The 15237-nt window shown below is 45.4% G+C and overlaps 1 protein-coding gene across 1 annotated transcript in view; it reads right to left on the bottom strand.

Annotated features, from left to right (window-relative positions):
- Positions 1–15237, bottom strand: part of LOC120052100 (KICSTOR complex protein SZT2-like) — a 110614-nt gene that overhangs the window by 26042 nt on the left and 69335 nt on the right. The window contains exons 48-58 of the mRNA XM_038998952.1: positions 15016–15100; positions 10242–10415; positions 9016–9213; positions 8307–8545; positions 7845–8008; positions 6473–6570; positions 6001–6133; positions 5665–5792; positions 4621–4668; positions 2946–3067; positions 2616–2798 (exon numbers count right to left, since the gene is read on the bottom strand). Of these exons, the coding sequence (XP_038854880.1) occupies positions 2616–2798; positions 2946–3067; positions 4621–4668; positions 5665–5792; positions 6001–6133; positions 6473–6570; positions 7845–8008; positions 8307–8545; positions 9016–9213; positions 10242–10415; positions 15016–15100 (1572 nt within the window). The remainder of the gene's footprint in view (positions 1–2615; positions 2799–2945; positions 3068–4620; positions 4669–5664; positions 5793–6000; positions 6134–6472; positions 6571–7844; positions 8009–8306; positions 8546–9015; positions 9214–10241; positions 10416–15015; positions 15101–15237) is intronic.

Here is a 15237-nt window from a genome sequence, read left to right as displayed (position 1 = left end):
AGATTGAGAGAGGAAGAGAGGGAGAGAGAGGAAGCAGGAGATGATGAGAGGGGGAGCAAGAGAGATAAAGGGGAGAGAGAAAGTAGATGATAGGAGGGAGAGTGAGGTAGATGGACAGAGACGGCGAGGAAGAGACAGAAAGTAGAAGGTAAGAGGGAGCGAGAGAGATGAATCGAGGGAGGGACAGAGAAATAGAGCAAAATAAGGAGGAGAATAGAGGGGGAGCGAGAGAGATGGAGAGAGAGAAAGAAGAAGATGAGAGTCAGAATGAGAACGATGGAGTGAGTGCGAGGTGGGCATAGAAGCTGTGAGGCGTTCTCCAAGTTATTGAACAAGTAACTTTCTGGTATATGAACATGCCATGACAATGATTATGTTATTAAATACACATGAAACAATCTGAATTCCAACTCCAAATGCCACTGTGTAATAAACAAACTACCTACAAGTTGTACACACACATTTTAGATCAACCTAAAAAAGGTAGAAACCTATCCCTTTATAGAGTACAGTATCTGTTCATAAACATCAAAATGTACAGAGCAACTCTGGTAGGGCCGAAACCATGATCTAGTTGAAATGCCTAACAGAACTAGGACAGAGCCCTTGACTCAAACTGTGGCAGGGATTGGTGAAGCTCTAGAGATGGCACAGAGACTCATGGACAGCATGTCCTGACTGACACTGCACATCTAATATGTCCGCACCCCCCCCCCCCCCCCCCCCCTCCCCTCTGCTCAGGGGAACTTATGAGCAAGTTAGCTCAACGGAGCAGCTTAACGGCTGCTGGGCAGGACCAAGGCAACGGACGAGGAAGAGGAGGGCCCAGATGCCCCAGGGTGGCAGAACCCTCTGTCCAGTGTCTGTCTTGTGCCCGCTGGGCAAGGGGGGGGGGGGGGGGGGGGGGGGTTGAACTGGGCACTGGTGCCCACTGTGCTCCTCATCAGGACAGTGACAGATGACAGTCTGCGGGGGCAAATTTTCCGTCGCTCTGATTCCGCCTTCTGTCAGCATTCGTTAGTGGAGAGGCGATTAAGAGTGAGGGCATCGAGGGAGAAACAGGGGAAACTTTGGGAGATTTTCTTTTCTTTTAATTTGACATTTTTGCACTCCAATTGGTTGTTGCACGGCGGTGGCAAAATGTTAGAAGGATGTTTAAATTATGTGATCCCCCCCCCTCCAAAAAAAGTGTTGTAAAACAAAATGCAATACGTGTTTCCTCTTATGTTCTCAGTAAAAAGAAAAGCGGCAGAGAAAAAACGTTTCTATGACAGATTAAATACAGAATGTTATTTTTGCAAAATCATCTCAAAGCCCTAAAAATAAGTCTCGCCTTTCTTCCATCTCCCGTGTATCGGCACTCGTGCAGACTGCTCAGAAATGATAGGCATTCTTTGTTTTTGACCCCCAGAGCTACGGAACTAAAAACACGGGGCTGTGAAGTCAGAGAACTGAGCGATTCTCTTCGCTGTGGTCCCAAATGGCATCCCATTCCCTACAGAGCACTGTGGGCCCTGGTCAAAAGCAGTGCACTACAAGGGGAATAGGGTGAGAATTAGCACACAGCCATTCTCTCTGCTCCTCTCCTCGCGCATATCAAAAGGAGTGAGATACAAGGACGCTGACGGTGATGTTGACTGAAAAGGAGGGAAAAAAGAGGAACAGAAGGAATGAGGAAGGGAGGCCTCGGTGCTGACATGTCATACCAAGGTAGGTAGGGAGGAAGAGGGAGGGATGATCAGAGAGGGGGAGAAAACTAGGTCATGTTGATGTTCCGTATTAAAGACCAAGGAGAATCTACTAAGTACACCAAATGGCGCCCTATCCCCCCCATGTAGTGCTCTACTCTTGACCAGGTCCCAATAGAGCTCCGATCAAAACAAGCGCAATAGGAATATTAAAACTGCTGCCATTTAAAACTCCGATGGGAAAAGAGACGTGGGAGTGGATTTAGTGACAAGACCCCCTCCCAGCTTTTGCTAAGAAGAGAAGCAAGAAAGCAGAGGAGAGAGTGGGAGGGGGACATCAAAGAAAGGCAATGAGCAGGTAGCCTACCCACTAGAGTGAAAGAAGGCAGTGTGTCTGTGTGTGTGTGTATGCAGTACCTGCTAGTGTGAAAGGAATCTCAGTCCCACCCTCAGGAGTTGACAGCTGTGTGTACCCTGCTGTACCACCAGACACTGCCGTTACACTAACCAACAGACTGATTCCACCTGACTGAACCCCCATTTAAACCACCAGGACATTGTCCCCAATCCTAACATCGCACCATCTGTGAATTGTGTGTGGGCATATGTTTAATACTTATAGGCCACAGTTATGGTGCACGAAAGAGTGGTAGACCGCGACGAATTCAAGCAGATGGCTGTGCCGTGCGTGAGATTGAGCGTTTACCTGATCAGGTCTTGGTGGGCAGGTGTGTCTGATTTAGATACGGTACCTCAGTGATAGCGTTGGTGTGTGTATGAGTGTTCGACTGTGGTTACTGGAAGTATGATGGCTCCGTGTGAGATTGACAGTGTCGTAAGGCGACGTCAGCACCACTTCACCAGGTCAAATTCCTGGTACATGTAAATGTACTCGGCGAGTGAAGGTGATTCTGAGAAACGGTTTACCTGTTTGAGGTCTTCGTGGGCAGGTGTGTCTGAGAAGCAGTAGTGGTGGAACAGGCCCATCTTCTGGTTGAGGAGACAGTGGATAACGTGGGACCTGGCATTCTGCCACTGGACCAGCCTGACCAGTCCCCGGTTCAGAGACACACCAAGGTCCAGCGACCAGTTATAGGTGTACAGGGTCACCTGAAGAGGGAGAGGACGGGAGATGGAGAGAGACATAGATCAACATTGAGATTGAGATCAACCCCCCTCACATAGCCTACGGGTGGAAATAAATGGGCCAAATTGTGCATACATACAACTCACTCCCCCACCTCCTCCTCTCCTCACCTTCTTTTCCAGGATGTGTATGAGGAGGAACCTCTGTCTTGGGGCCACGCCCCTCGAGGCCTGCCCTGGGCTGAAACAATCAGACTGCTCCAAGGCCTCGAAGCGCTGGAAGCCCTTATGAGCTGGACCAACAGGGAGAGAGAAGACAGTGAGAGTGGGACGGATGCAGACCAGGTTTGGGGTCAATACCATTTATTTCAGTCAATACCGAAAGTAAACTGAAATTCCAATTTCATTTTGTCTTTATTGACAAGCAATGAGGCGCATTGGAATTGGAATTTTAGTTCCTGGATTGACTGAAATGTAATGGAATTGACCCCAACCTGACACAGCAGACAGAGGACAGACAGGAGAGAAGCGGAGCTGAACCAGACTCTAGCGCAGTCTCTAAGATAAGGATGGTACGGTAGAATGGACGCCGACAATCAATTTAACAAGGGGACCTTAATAATGTCCCAGGCTGAGAATCTTGCATATCTTATGATCATCAAGTATATGATTACCATCAAGTATATGACTAAATGGACAGTAAGTCACCCTATGGTGGGAAAGTGATTTCTGGACACGGTGCTATTAAGATGAAATAATAAACGGTTCTCATTACGTCCTATCAGACAGAGAACATCTCAGCAGGGTTTTCTAAGCCCCCAGGGCCAGTTGCGTACAATTATTCACAGATCCATTCTTTGAGAGGCATGCAAGGGGCTACTCCACTGCTGCCTTTAGAGCAGGCAGAGAAGAAGGGAAGAAAAAAAAACTTTCCTTTCTAAGAAATTGACTATTATTTTGCCAGACGGCCAGAGAGTTAAGCTTGAAGAGAAATTGTAGCCCTTTATGAGAGTAGAAATTGTGAGATTTGAGTTGACATTTGGAATTGAAATATAAAAGTTTGGAGGGAGACGAGACAGAAGAAACTGTGTGAACTCTTCCTATTCCACAGGTATAAGGTCATCTGTATGAAGCTACGTAAGCAACATGATGCACAGCTCACCACATGCATTCAGTGAAGCATTCGGTACAAATACTTTTTTTTTTTACCGTTCTTTTTTTGAACACATTCTTTGAGGCTTAAATGGGTAAATAGAACCACTAATAATGTCTTAGAAAATTCTATATGAATTTAAAACATATACATAAAACCAGAATAGCCCAGAGCCAGCGTTGCTTGGTTGGGGCTGGCTGGGGGTAAACTTATGTGTGAACCTACTATGAGGAGAGGGCAGAGTGAGACTTACGTGTGAACCTACTATGAGGAGGGGGCAGAGTGAGACTTACGTGTGAACCTACTATGAGGAGGGGGCAGAGTGAGACTTATGTGTGAACCTACTATGAGGAGGGGGCAGAGTGAGACTTATGTGTGAACCTACTATGAGGAGGGAGCAGAGTGAGACTTACGTGTGAACCTACTATGAGGAGGGGGCAGAGTGAGACTTACGTGTGAACCTACTATGAGGAGGGGGCAGAGTGAGACTTATGTGTGAACCTACTATGAGGAGGGGGCAGAGTGAGACTTATGTGTGAACCTACTATGAGGAGGGGGCAGAGTGAGACTTATGTGTGAACCTACTATGAGGAGGGAGCAGAGTGAGACTTACGTGTGAACCTACTATGAGGAGGGGGCAGAGTGAGACTTACGTGTGAACCTACTATGAGGAGGGGGCAGAGTGAGACTTACGTGTGAACCTACTAATCTCAGGGATGTTCTCATCATCTGAACTGTCTTCTGTGGGCAAACGGAGATGAGCACAAACAAACAGCATGATATTGGCAGAGTGCAGGCACTGACAACAGACAGTTCTACAGTAGCTACACAGAGATACTCCGCTAACACTACAGACAGACGTGCTTGCAAAAGAAAGAAAGAAAGAAGAAATAACAGCAACAGCAACAGCGGTGATTGTCAGAGCGGGACAGAGGAGAGAGAAGAGAACCCAAAGCGCAGTAGCAGACAGAGCATGTCATGACAGGGTAAGCTTAGAAATAACGCCTCCGTGCACATCATGCACTTAGTCTTCTACACCCATCTACAGTTGATCATTAGTAATAGCTAATAGTAACATGGCATTGCAGTGTTGTTTTTGAAGCGAGAGAATCTATCTAACAGATTTGATGCAATGAGTAATTTAGAAGTAAATTAGCTGCAAAATGTTCCAGGTTGGGTTAGGATGGAGTATTTGGGTTTGGGCCCAGTTCTGCTACGGTGTGCCTGCTAGCTGGGTGGCTGAGCAGCGTAATAATATCTCTCAATATATGCTGATGTAGTATTTCCCACGTTTTCATTTCTCAATTTGGTGCTTCCATAAAGTCAGTTAGTAAAGCATGGTTGACCACAGAATCCCAAAGTTACAGAGGAGAAAAAGGTACCTCGTCATTTTTTTCCTTTCCCAAAACGAAATAAGGAAATGAGGCATCATTTGAGGTATAAAATGATCATCAGATACTAGCAAAGGGCAATGATTATGTTTAACTCCAGGAATCTAATAAGTCAATAAAATCAAAGGTCAAGCAAACAGCACCCTTAGCAGAATTGCTAAGAGCCGGATGCATCCGGTTTTCAGGGATACAGTTCATTCAACCTAGCTTCCTTTTCCGCTGGAAACCGGATGCGGGACCTCTGCTCAGGCGTCTTTTTCCACCTGCTACATTAGGTTAAGCAAACAGTGAACAGTGACTACTTTCAAAAGCACAGGGATAATAGAACTCTGGCTTGTGCAGGTACCTTGCTCTGTGCTGCAATGCCATTGGTGGAAGTTCCGTCCAATGAGGATGAAGGTTCTAGAGGTGGTAGGCGGTTGGCTGAGGTGGTGGATCAAAGGCAGGGGAACAAACATGTCTCCTTGGGGACAACTAGGGGACCAAACAAAAAACACAAAACCATGATGAAGTAAGTTCATATCAAAACAATATCCATACAACACTCGCTTGAAAAATGTGTTAATGGTCCTAGAAAAGTGTATATAGATGCTTTCCTGATTTACACCTCTTTCCAAACTAGCTGGAAGAGATTCAAATAATGTACACATATTTGTATACGTGATCATTTCAAATGACCCACCTTGTCCTCTCAAACACCTTAACTGCAGTGTCACTGGCCAGGGAGCTGACCAGATTGACAATCTCTGTCAGGATGGGCGGGAGCAGAAACTGGGAGGCAATCTCAGCTGTGCACTGCTGAATCGACGGGCATCCTGTTTACACCAGAGGAAAGAATGAGAGAGAAAAGGAGAAGAAATAGAGAAAATGAGAGTTAACCTTCAAATTGAAAGCCTCTCGCAGAAAATAGATAGGAGACAATGGTATCGTCCCAAATAGCACCCTAGTCTCTGTATAGTGCACTACTTTGACCAGAGAGGTTATACAGAGGGAATAGAGTGCAATTTGGGATGCAACCAATATTTTCTATAACCCTCCCTCCCATCTTCTCTCTCCTCTCCACTCCACTCCAGCAGAAATAAGGACAGGGGTAAGGGAAGTGCAAAGAGGAGGGCAAAGGAGAGGGCAGAGGAGAGGGCAGAGGAGCCACTCACCAAGTTTAGCCATGAAGGTGATCCAGGGCTGACAGGTGACCTGGTATAGAGGGTGCAGGGTCCCAATGTCACCCTCCTCTAGCTGGGACACATGTCTCCTGTTGGAAAATACACACACCCATTAAACAGTGCAAAACTACTGACGGAAACTCCACATTTGTGACTGAATTCAGGAAGGAGAGCTTATGTCCCCCAAAAACTTCTATATCATACACTGCAGTTGGGGGAAACATGGGAAAGTGATGTTTTTATATTGTATAAATGTATCATTTGGAGACAAGTAGGATAAAAAAAAATGCCCTTGAATGATTTCCACACTTTCTAAAGAGCTCTTCTTCGTTTACATCCATTCAGCATCAGTCACACCCTCTTAAGCCTTAGCCCCACCCATCTCTTTAAGAATGAACACCTAAACACACGAGTCAGCATGGCATGGCATTGTAGTCTATTTTTATCCCCCTCCATTATCTCAGCCAATCATGGATCCTGCCTTTCTCCATACACTCACCGACCAGTTTATTAGGTACGGCGAGTTCAGTTTACTTGAGTGGCCCCAGACCCCAACCCAATAGAGCATATTTGGGATGAGATGGAACGGGCTGTTCGCAGCATGAATGTACCGCCGTCCAATCTGCAGTAACGGCGTGATGCCATCACGTCAGCATGGACCAACATCCCTGTGGAACGTTTCCGACACTTTGTAGAATGCCCCGAATAATTCAGGCTGTTCTGGAGGCACAGCGGAGTCCGACCCGGTACTAGATGGGTGTACTTAATAAACGGTCCAGTGAGTGTAGCTCAATGCCTTCTCCTTGGCTTAATGAGATATTGAACCCAGACACATTAAGTTTACTTGAGTGGCCCCAGACCCCAACCCAATAGAGCATATTTGGGATGAGATGGAACGGGCTGTTCGCAGCATGAATGTACCGCCGTCCAATCTGCAGTAACGGCGTGATGCCATCACGTCAGCATGGACCAACATCCCTGTGGAACGTTTCCGACACTTTGTAGAATGCCCCGAATAATTCAGGCTGTTATGGAGGCACAGCGGAGTCCGACCCGGTACTAGATGGGTGTACTTAATAAACGGTCCAGTGAGTGTAGCTCAATGCCTTCTCCTTGGCTTAATGAGATATTGAACCCAGACACATTAAACAACGGAGACCAGACCTAGGTTCAAGTAGTATTTTCTCTGTCTACTTGACAGAAAAGTACCTGATTGAGTTTGCCTGTCACAATGAAATCAATGAAATAGTTCTAACTCTGCCCATCTGTAAATCCAGACAGGGGGAAAAAAAGCATTTGGAAGAAAACCGATACTATTTGAACCCAGATCTAAATCCAGCCTGTGTTCTGTGTATCTTCTAACCTCTGGGCCTGCTCCAGTTCTACAGCCATGGCCTTCTCCTGGCTCCACTGCTGCTTCACATTCTCCGTCTTGTGTCTCCTGCGTGTCCGACCCTCCTCTCCCTTCTCCTGCACGATGTCGTCTGTCGTCTTAGGGCTCCCCAGCTCAGATGAGTCTGGCTTGCTCTGTAGGGAGGATAATAATTTCCTCACTGAATAAAACAGCAACATGGTGGTTCATAATCCAAATATAGATATAATGTTGATCTCGGATGGATGTAGCACTGACAGAACTAAACTCAGATGAGACACACAGAAATGTTTTATGAAAGATTCTGAAATGGCACTATTCCCTATCAAGTAAACTAGTTTTGGCCACTATAGCAGAAATAGACAAGTATTGCATTAGGGAATAGGGTGCCATTTTGGACAAAATCCTCTCTTACAACACATCACAAACCCAATGAAAGAGAACTTCACTCACCAGTATTTCCCAGAAGCTTCGGCGAGTGGTCTTGCCGGTGGGTGTAGTGGACTCAGGGGTGCTTGGTCCGGTGTTGGGGGTGGTCACAAGGGGGGCAGGAATCAGGGTGATAGGGGAGGGGCTGTTCTTAACCCTCCTAGAGCCACTACGAGGCTGGAAGCTGTCCTTAAATTCCTTCACTTCTCTAACCTCCAGTTCATTCCCCTCCTTTGTTTCTAATGGAGGAGGACTTAAAAGACCTATGGAAAAGATGTGGAGATAGACAAGGGATGAACCTGATAACATTAGACTGAATTAACTTTCCAAGAAGACCAATAAAGCATTTGTATTCGTTGTGCGGGCCAAAGGAAACAATATGTACTAAGCAGTAGAGCTGGGCGATATGGACAAAAATCCGTATCGCGATAAATTGCCTGAATTGATGCGATAACGATAAATAGAATGACACGTTCATAACAATCTGCATCATTTTTTTTCTTACCCTTTAAACTAATAGTTTGATGGTTGTAGCCATCAATTGTCCCTTTAACAACCACCATATCAGCTAAACTTTCATTTCAAACATTTCTCTAGAGGCTAGTTATTGCAAACGAATGATATCAGCAAAATGCCTGTGATAAGTGATAGGTATGGTCGGTGTCGATCTTTTTTCTGTTGATTGTCCCAGCTTTACCAAGCAGGTACTGTAAAGGTAGTTGTAGTTCCTCACCATTAGTGGAGTCCTCTCTCTGCCCTCGCCCCGGTGTAGTGCAGAACGTCTCCAGACACAGGGGATTCGGCAGGACCCGGAGTTCCATGATGACGTCACAGAGGGCGTGGCGCAGGGCCCCTCGCAGCTTGTCAGTCAGCTGGAGGGGGGAGACGTTACCCTGCTCCCAGATGTCAAAACGCACCCTCATCTCTGACCCTGTCAGGAAGAAGGAAGGGCAGATTCATGACTAATGAGAATTGTACTGAGCATGAGCAGAACTACTGTAGCCTGGTCCCAGGTCTTGGCAATGATCACACTGTGACTATGAGCATAGGAGTTGGCTATACAGCGCACACATACACACACATCTGTGATCAGGCTAGTGCAGAGCACACCTGATTAATGATGGTGTTATAGACGGCCCAGTAGAGCAGAGCCCAGCAGAGTTTAAGCAGCTCAGGTAGTAGGCTTCTAATTAATAATCTTACACAAACACATGGCAACGCAGTAGATTACCACATGAGAGGAGGTTATTTTTACTCTTCGAAACTAATTGCATTTTCTCAAACAAACTAGGAAGCATAAATCATATTTGCCAATTAAAGATCTTAGCTATATGCGAATAATACATTTATGCATGTCATTGTTTGGATGAGGTTTTGGATTTTTTTTAAACAACAAAAACATAAAAGTTCATCATAATTTTATTCAATTTAACTCAAGGTCACATTGACAAATACAATCCCTGTATCTAAGAAAGAGGGAATAAAAACTCCTTGTAAAATGATGCAATGAACATCATTATGCAAGCAGCTTTACCAGTCCTATTCAAGGTGACTTGCCATTTAATTCCAGAGTGAGACCACTATGTATGACTTATTGCTCTGTTTATAAATTAATCTATCTTGTGAAATGGTACTGTAAGAAGCTAGAATTTTACGATTCTCAAATACTTCCCCAGTGCAAAAATTATATATATATAATCCAATCACTTAATACAAATAGACAACGCAGCACATAATAGAAAACATATTTCATGACACTCGTTGAGAAGAAAAAGACAGGGCAACAACTCCGCCAATGGTTGTCCTGGCTACTCGCTACATCACGCACTAAATGAAGGGGTACTATCTGAACCTGTCCAATAAGAATGATTCGTTTTTGTTTTCCGATGCCAAAAAGGGCTACCATGTGCCCTAATAAACAGGACACTGATCTCTAAAAGAAACCCTGCCAGGCTTTACCTGAGCTGAGGTTGTTGGAGTCCACCTTGATGACAGTTGTCAGGGTGTCAAACTGGTCTGGCTGTAGGAGGATGGTAGATGCATCCCCTCTGGGTGGTGTGGTGCAGTACTGGGCTGGAACCTGCAGGGGGCGGCCTTGAACGTCAACGAACGACAGGGCGATACAGGCGATACCTGAAGGGAACAGGTGAAATGTGGAGGACAGGGTGACCCAGAGTTACAGTGATAGACTAATTAGAGGATGAATAAAGGTGGTGCTCTTTTTAATGGTCCTTTGAGCCGGATAGTGTTTTTTGTACATTATTAACAATAACCTTGACTATTGTGCATGTTGTTCATATCTAAACGCTCAAACATATTTTTCAAGTGAAATGAAGTGCAGTTTGAATGCAATAAACAACGACTTTGTGGGCCATTATAAACTACAGAGATTCACCATTGATTCGGTCTGATATTCTCCTGCCTTAACATCAGAGGAACTACAGCATCAATGTATAAACCATGACCTTTCTACTACAACACAGTTGATGTTCCATCCCAACACAAACCCAGACAGCGTCGTCTTCGGATTCTAACCCCGTCGCCCTGCATCTTCTATTCACCTCATAAAACCCTGCATCATACAGGGATTCCTCACCCATGCATGACACCTGCGCTAAATAATATTACTGCCGATCTGCCCGGGCCATGTTTGGTTTGATACGACTATGGCTATTAGCTTGCACCGTTAGTGGGTAGAGGCAGGCGTGGAGTAGTGATTGATGGGCTGATGTACCTGGCAGGCTGGCGGGAGACATAGATGCATTACATTCATCACCTGGAATAAAACAGCAACACACACATGGGCTTTACACTCGACTGCGGACGGTCATGCTACACCGCGTGCATGTTGTGTGTGCGTGCGTATCTGCCTATTGCAGCCAGCTAGTCAGCAAAGCAGTCACATGTCAACACTACTACTACTACTACTACTGCTGCTGCTACTACTACTACTACTACTACTACTACTACTGCTGCTGCTACTACTACTACTACTACTACATACTTGCGCATTCTGATGACTGCACAGGTCAGCCGGAGCAAGTGACTTGATGTTTTTGTACTTTGAGTTTTGCGGGGACTCCGGTCCATTTCTCTTTGGCTACTTTAGCAGGGTGGTTTATGAGGTCTGACGGACTGACCGGGCCGTCACCTGCGAGTCGCAAACGCAAACGGCACACAGAAACACAATGCAGCAGGTGTCGTTTTGTGTTCAGCACTCCCTCCATAGTGGCTTTAACGTGAGAGGGTGTATCCCAAACAATTGGTACCCTATTCCCTATTTAGTGCACTACTTTTGACCAGGGCCCTTATGGCTCTGGTCAAAAGTAGTGCACTATACAGGGAATAAGGTGCTACAGAATTTGGGATGCAGCCTCTGACAGGCTGTCCAGGTTCTGTGACGGCTGCCCGTGTCAGCCAGGGCAATGAGCCAACGGATTGCTACAGCACATCAGTAATGGTGGCAGCCAGAAAACAGGATTTAGAGCTGATGGGGCTCTATCTATCTGCAAGACAAGGCCACGCCGTTATCCTGTAAGGCCCTGAGCCAGACAGTCATTCAGTCAATTACACTACAGTTAGTCTGGACTGCGGATCCTTTCCACAGCCTTTGAAGAAGTCACACTGACATCCACTAGACAAACAAGACAGGACCGCGATGACATTTTCAAACTGTCTCAGCCTTAATTCATTTTTTTTTTAAAGAACACCGAAAATGCACATGTTAGGCTACATAGCATAGCCTTTCTTGGAATGAAAAGAGCGCCACAGATCCAAAGATAACATTTCTATAGGAAAGATGGTGAATAAAATACTACAATTGTAGTAAAACATTGTTTCATTCTGCTCAAAATAATTATTTCAGTATCAATGAGTACATTGCAGTAGCCCTGTGTTTAACCAGCCTATATATCTCAATAGCCGTAAATATCATTGCGTAATTGGAAAAAAAACATTCAATTTCGTTTAAAAGCTGGATACTATTAAACTTAAAACGCAAACATATTCCTATGCCTGATTATTTTCCATTCAATTTCTCATTGAGAAGCATCTCTTGATAGACTGCAGAAGCCATTATAACCGAGACCAAAGCCAGTCAAGAACACATTGAAGCTTTAAAAGGCGGCAAAAGTACCACCAGACTACATTAAAAGAAAGAAAGAACAGTCAGGTCACTCTGCATGCCACTTAAAAAGTAATGCAGAGAGCAATGGGCAACTCAAATAAGCAATCCAGTCCACATTAAAGACTACCTCTGTTGAAGTGCAGCCAATTTACTTCCAAAGAGCCAATCTCCCTTAAGAGTAAAACACAGCCAAATAAAGCCATATGGAAAATGAGGCAAGAGCAGAAGCACCCCCAGCCAGCTAGGCCAGTAGAGCCAAGGTAGCTAGGGGTTCATAAAACATGATACCTTGGAACTGAGAGGGTGGGAAGAGGTGTTGAACGAGGTCCGACATGGTACCTGAGTCAACAGACAGACAGACAGACATACCCTCAATACATTACCTTCTAGTATCATCAGATATGATATGAGAGGTGTCTCTCATCAGCTCCTTTCTGAAGGCCAGATGGTGCATCAGTTACTAATGTAACGGATGGTATGTTGCGAACTGTCTACTAAGTAGTGCAAACTGATAAACTGATGAGGAATCGGCAGAGTCAGTGGAACAGCATCTTCAGATCATCTCTAATTGGGGTCGCCAATGGTTCCGCTACCTTTCCCAAAATCCACAGGTTTTCCAGAACTCCTGGTCGGAGTGTTAAGGATTTCCTGCTTATTCCCTCCTGGTTCTGCGAACTTCCAACCGGGAGTTCTAGAAAACCTGTATATTTGTGGATAGTTTCCGAGATTTTGCAACCCCATCTCTGATTGATCTACCAATTGAATGCAAATGTCCAGGAGACCTGGGCCTGGGTCTCTACTAGCTCTGGTCCAGGGCGTTAGTGCAGCTTTAAAGAAGGCTCAGTGTTAACAAGCTACACTAATGCCCTGGACCAGAGCTAGGCCTCCACTAGCCTGGCACTACACTCTTTCACTTCCTTTATGCACATTGCTACTATTCTATCACACATACAATAACATACATGAGTTATTATAGGAGTTATTTGTTGCAGGGCCTTCGTACACAGTTATTAGTAAGAGGAAAATATCTCTGTCTGAATTCTGCAATGAAACGCGGTCTATTAGCTCTCTGAGATGGAATCACTGAAGCAGCAGCCCATGCTAAAATGCCTTCCATGGTATTCAAGCACAGTAGGCGTGTGGTTTAGGTTGTGACTTTTCTACAAGATTAATGTGGTAACCATTGGAAAACAGTTTCTTAATAAGCTGTCCGTGGAATACAACAGTGCAAGGCTAAACCTTCCATCTCTGCCAGAGTGGCAGTCTGAACCTGACATATTCTCACGCCAGGCAGGGATCAAGTCAAATCAAATCACTTAAGCACCTTGTTGTGTAATACTTAAAATTAATAAGATGCTGTCAGAGCTTCCCTTCCCTTTAGATGCACACACAGCAAATAAAAAGTAGTGAGACTGCATGGGAAATGAATGCAAAAGCCTGGGCTGTGTGTGCATCTAAAATGGCACCCTATTCCCTTTATAGTGCACCCGGGCCAATAGGGCTTTGGTTAAAACTAGTGTACTATATGAGGAATAGGGTGCCATTTGGGAAGCAACCTGGAGGGAACACCCCCCCCCCCCCCCCCCCCCCCCCCGAATAAGCATCACCCTTGGTACTTTGAGTAGGACACTGGAGAGAAGTCAGTTTAAGTGAGATATCAGCCTGTTTTGAAACAATATTTATGACGACAGGCAGTGGGGATAATATAGGAGCCGTGTGTTAATCATTATAGCTGTCAACACACTATATAATGAACAGGATAGGTGGAGAAATGTCTTACTATAGGCTAATCCCAACTGACAGGAGGCCATATCACACACGTGCACGCTCACACCCGGGCGCACGGCAATAGCATGTGCTGTCCCCAGAGAAAGCTGATCCTCAAACAGGGGAATACACAACAAAACAGGCCATTATTCAGTCTCGTTTCATTTTTTGGCAAGTTATCCACCAAAGCACACTTCACATATGGAAGTTGGAGAGTCTGATGGGCCAGTCACCTTGGGAGAACGAGTGTAACACTAATCAGAGAAACGGACATTCTATACCAGAAGTGCCTTAGCGGAACAAAAGTCAGCTTAGTGCGTATTAGCTATGCAAGGCAGTGCTGTGATAATTTGCCGTGCGATTATTTAATGTGGTGAGAGGTATAAATAGGGAAAGAGGCTGTCAGCACAACCTGTGATATCACGCCCTCGAAGTCAGCAGCTTATAAACACACACACACACACACACACACACACACACACACACACACACACACACACACACACACACACACAACTGACTCCGCTGAGCAAAAACCGTCAAGAAGAGGAGAGAAAATACAGCCTCCGCTAAATAATTTGAGAAAACAAGCGAAGGCTACCTAATTATAAAGAAACACAATATCGGTGGTGAATTAGGTGTAGGGTGCGCTATGCCAACTGCAATGGGATACGTGTGTGTATGTGCACGTGTGCGTGCGTGCGAGCACGCGCGAGAGAAAGAGGGACAGTGCAAGACCGCGAGAGAGCAAGACAGAGAGATAGACATTTTGCAGGGACGGAGTGAGAGGACGGTGTGTGTGCAGGGACAGCTGAGAGAAGAGAGAAAGAACTTCATTACCTTTCCCTCCAGTCCCCTGGCCCCCAGGCTTATTGTAGAGGTAGACATCAGAGTCAGGTAGTTCACTGCTCTGATGGAAGTAGTGCTGAGATAGAGAGAGAGAGAGAGAGAGAGAGAGAAGAGATTTGTGATTTCCCACACAAAAATGAAACTTGTCAAAATAAATGTAGTCACTACTCTATCCATCAGCGGATTGGTCCTATTTTTTTTATACATCGAGCC

The sequence above is a fragment of the Salvelinus namaycush genome, chromosome 8, assembly GCF_016432855.1.
Source record: "Salvelinus namaycush isolate Seneca chromosome 8, SaNama_1.0, whole genome shotgun sequence".
Taxonomy (NCBI): domain Eukaryota; kingdom Metazoa; phylum Chordata; class Actinopteri; order Salmoniformes; family Salmonidae; genus Salvelinus; species Salvelinus namaycush.
Note: the sequence above shows the minus strand (reverse complement) of the source record. Positions and strands in the feature narration are given on the sequence as shown.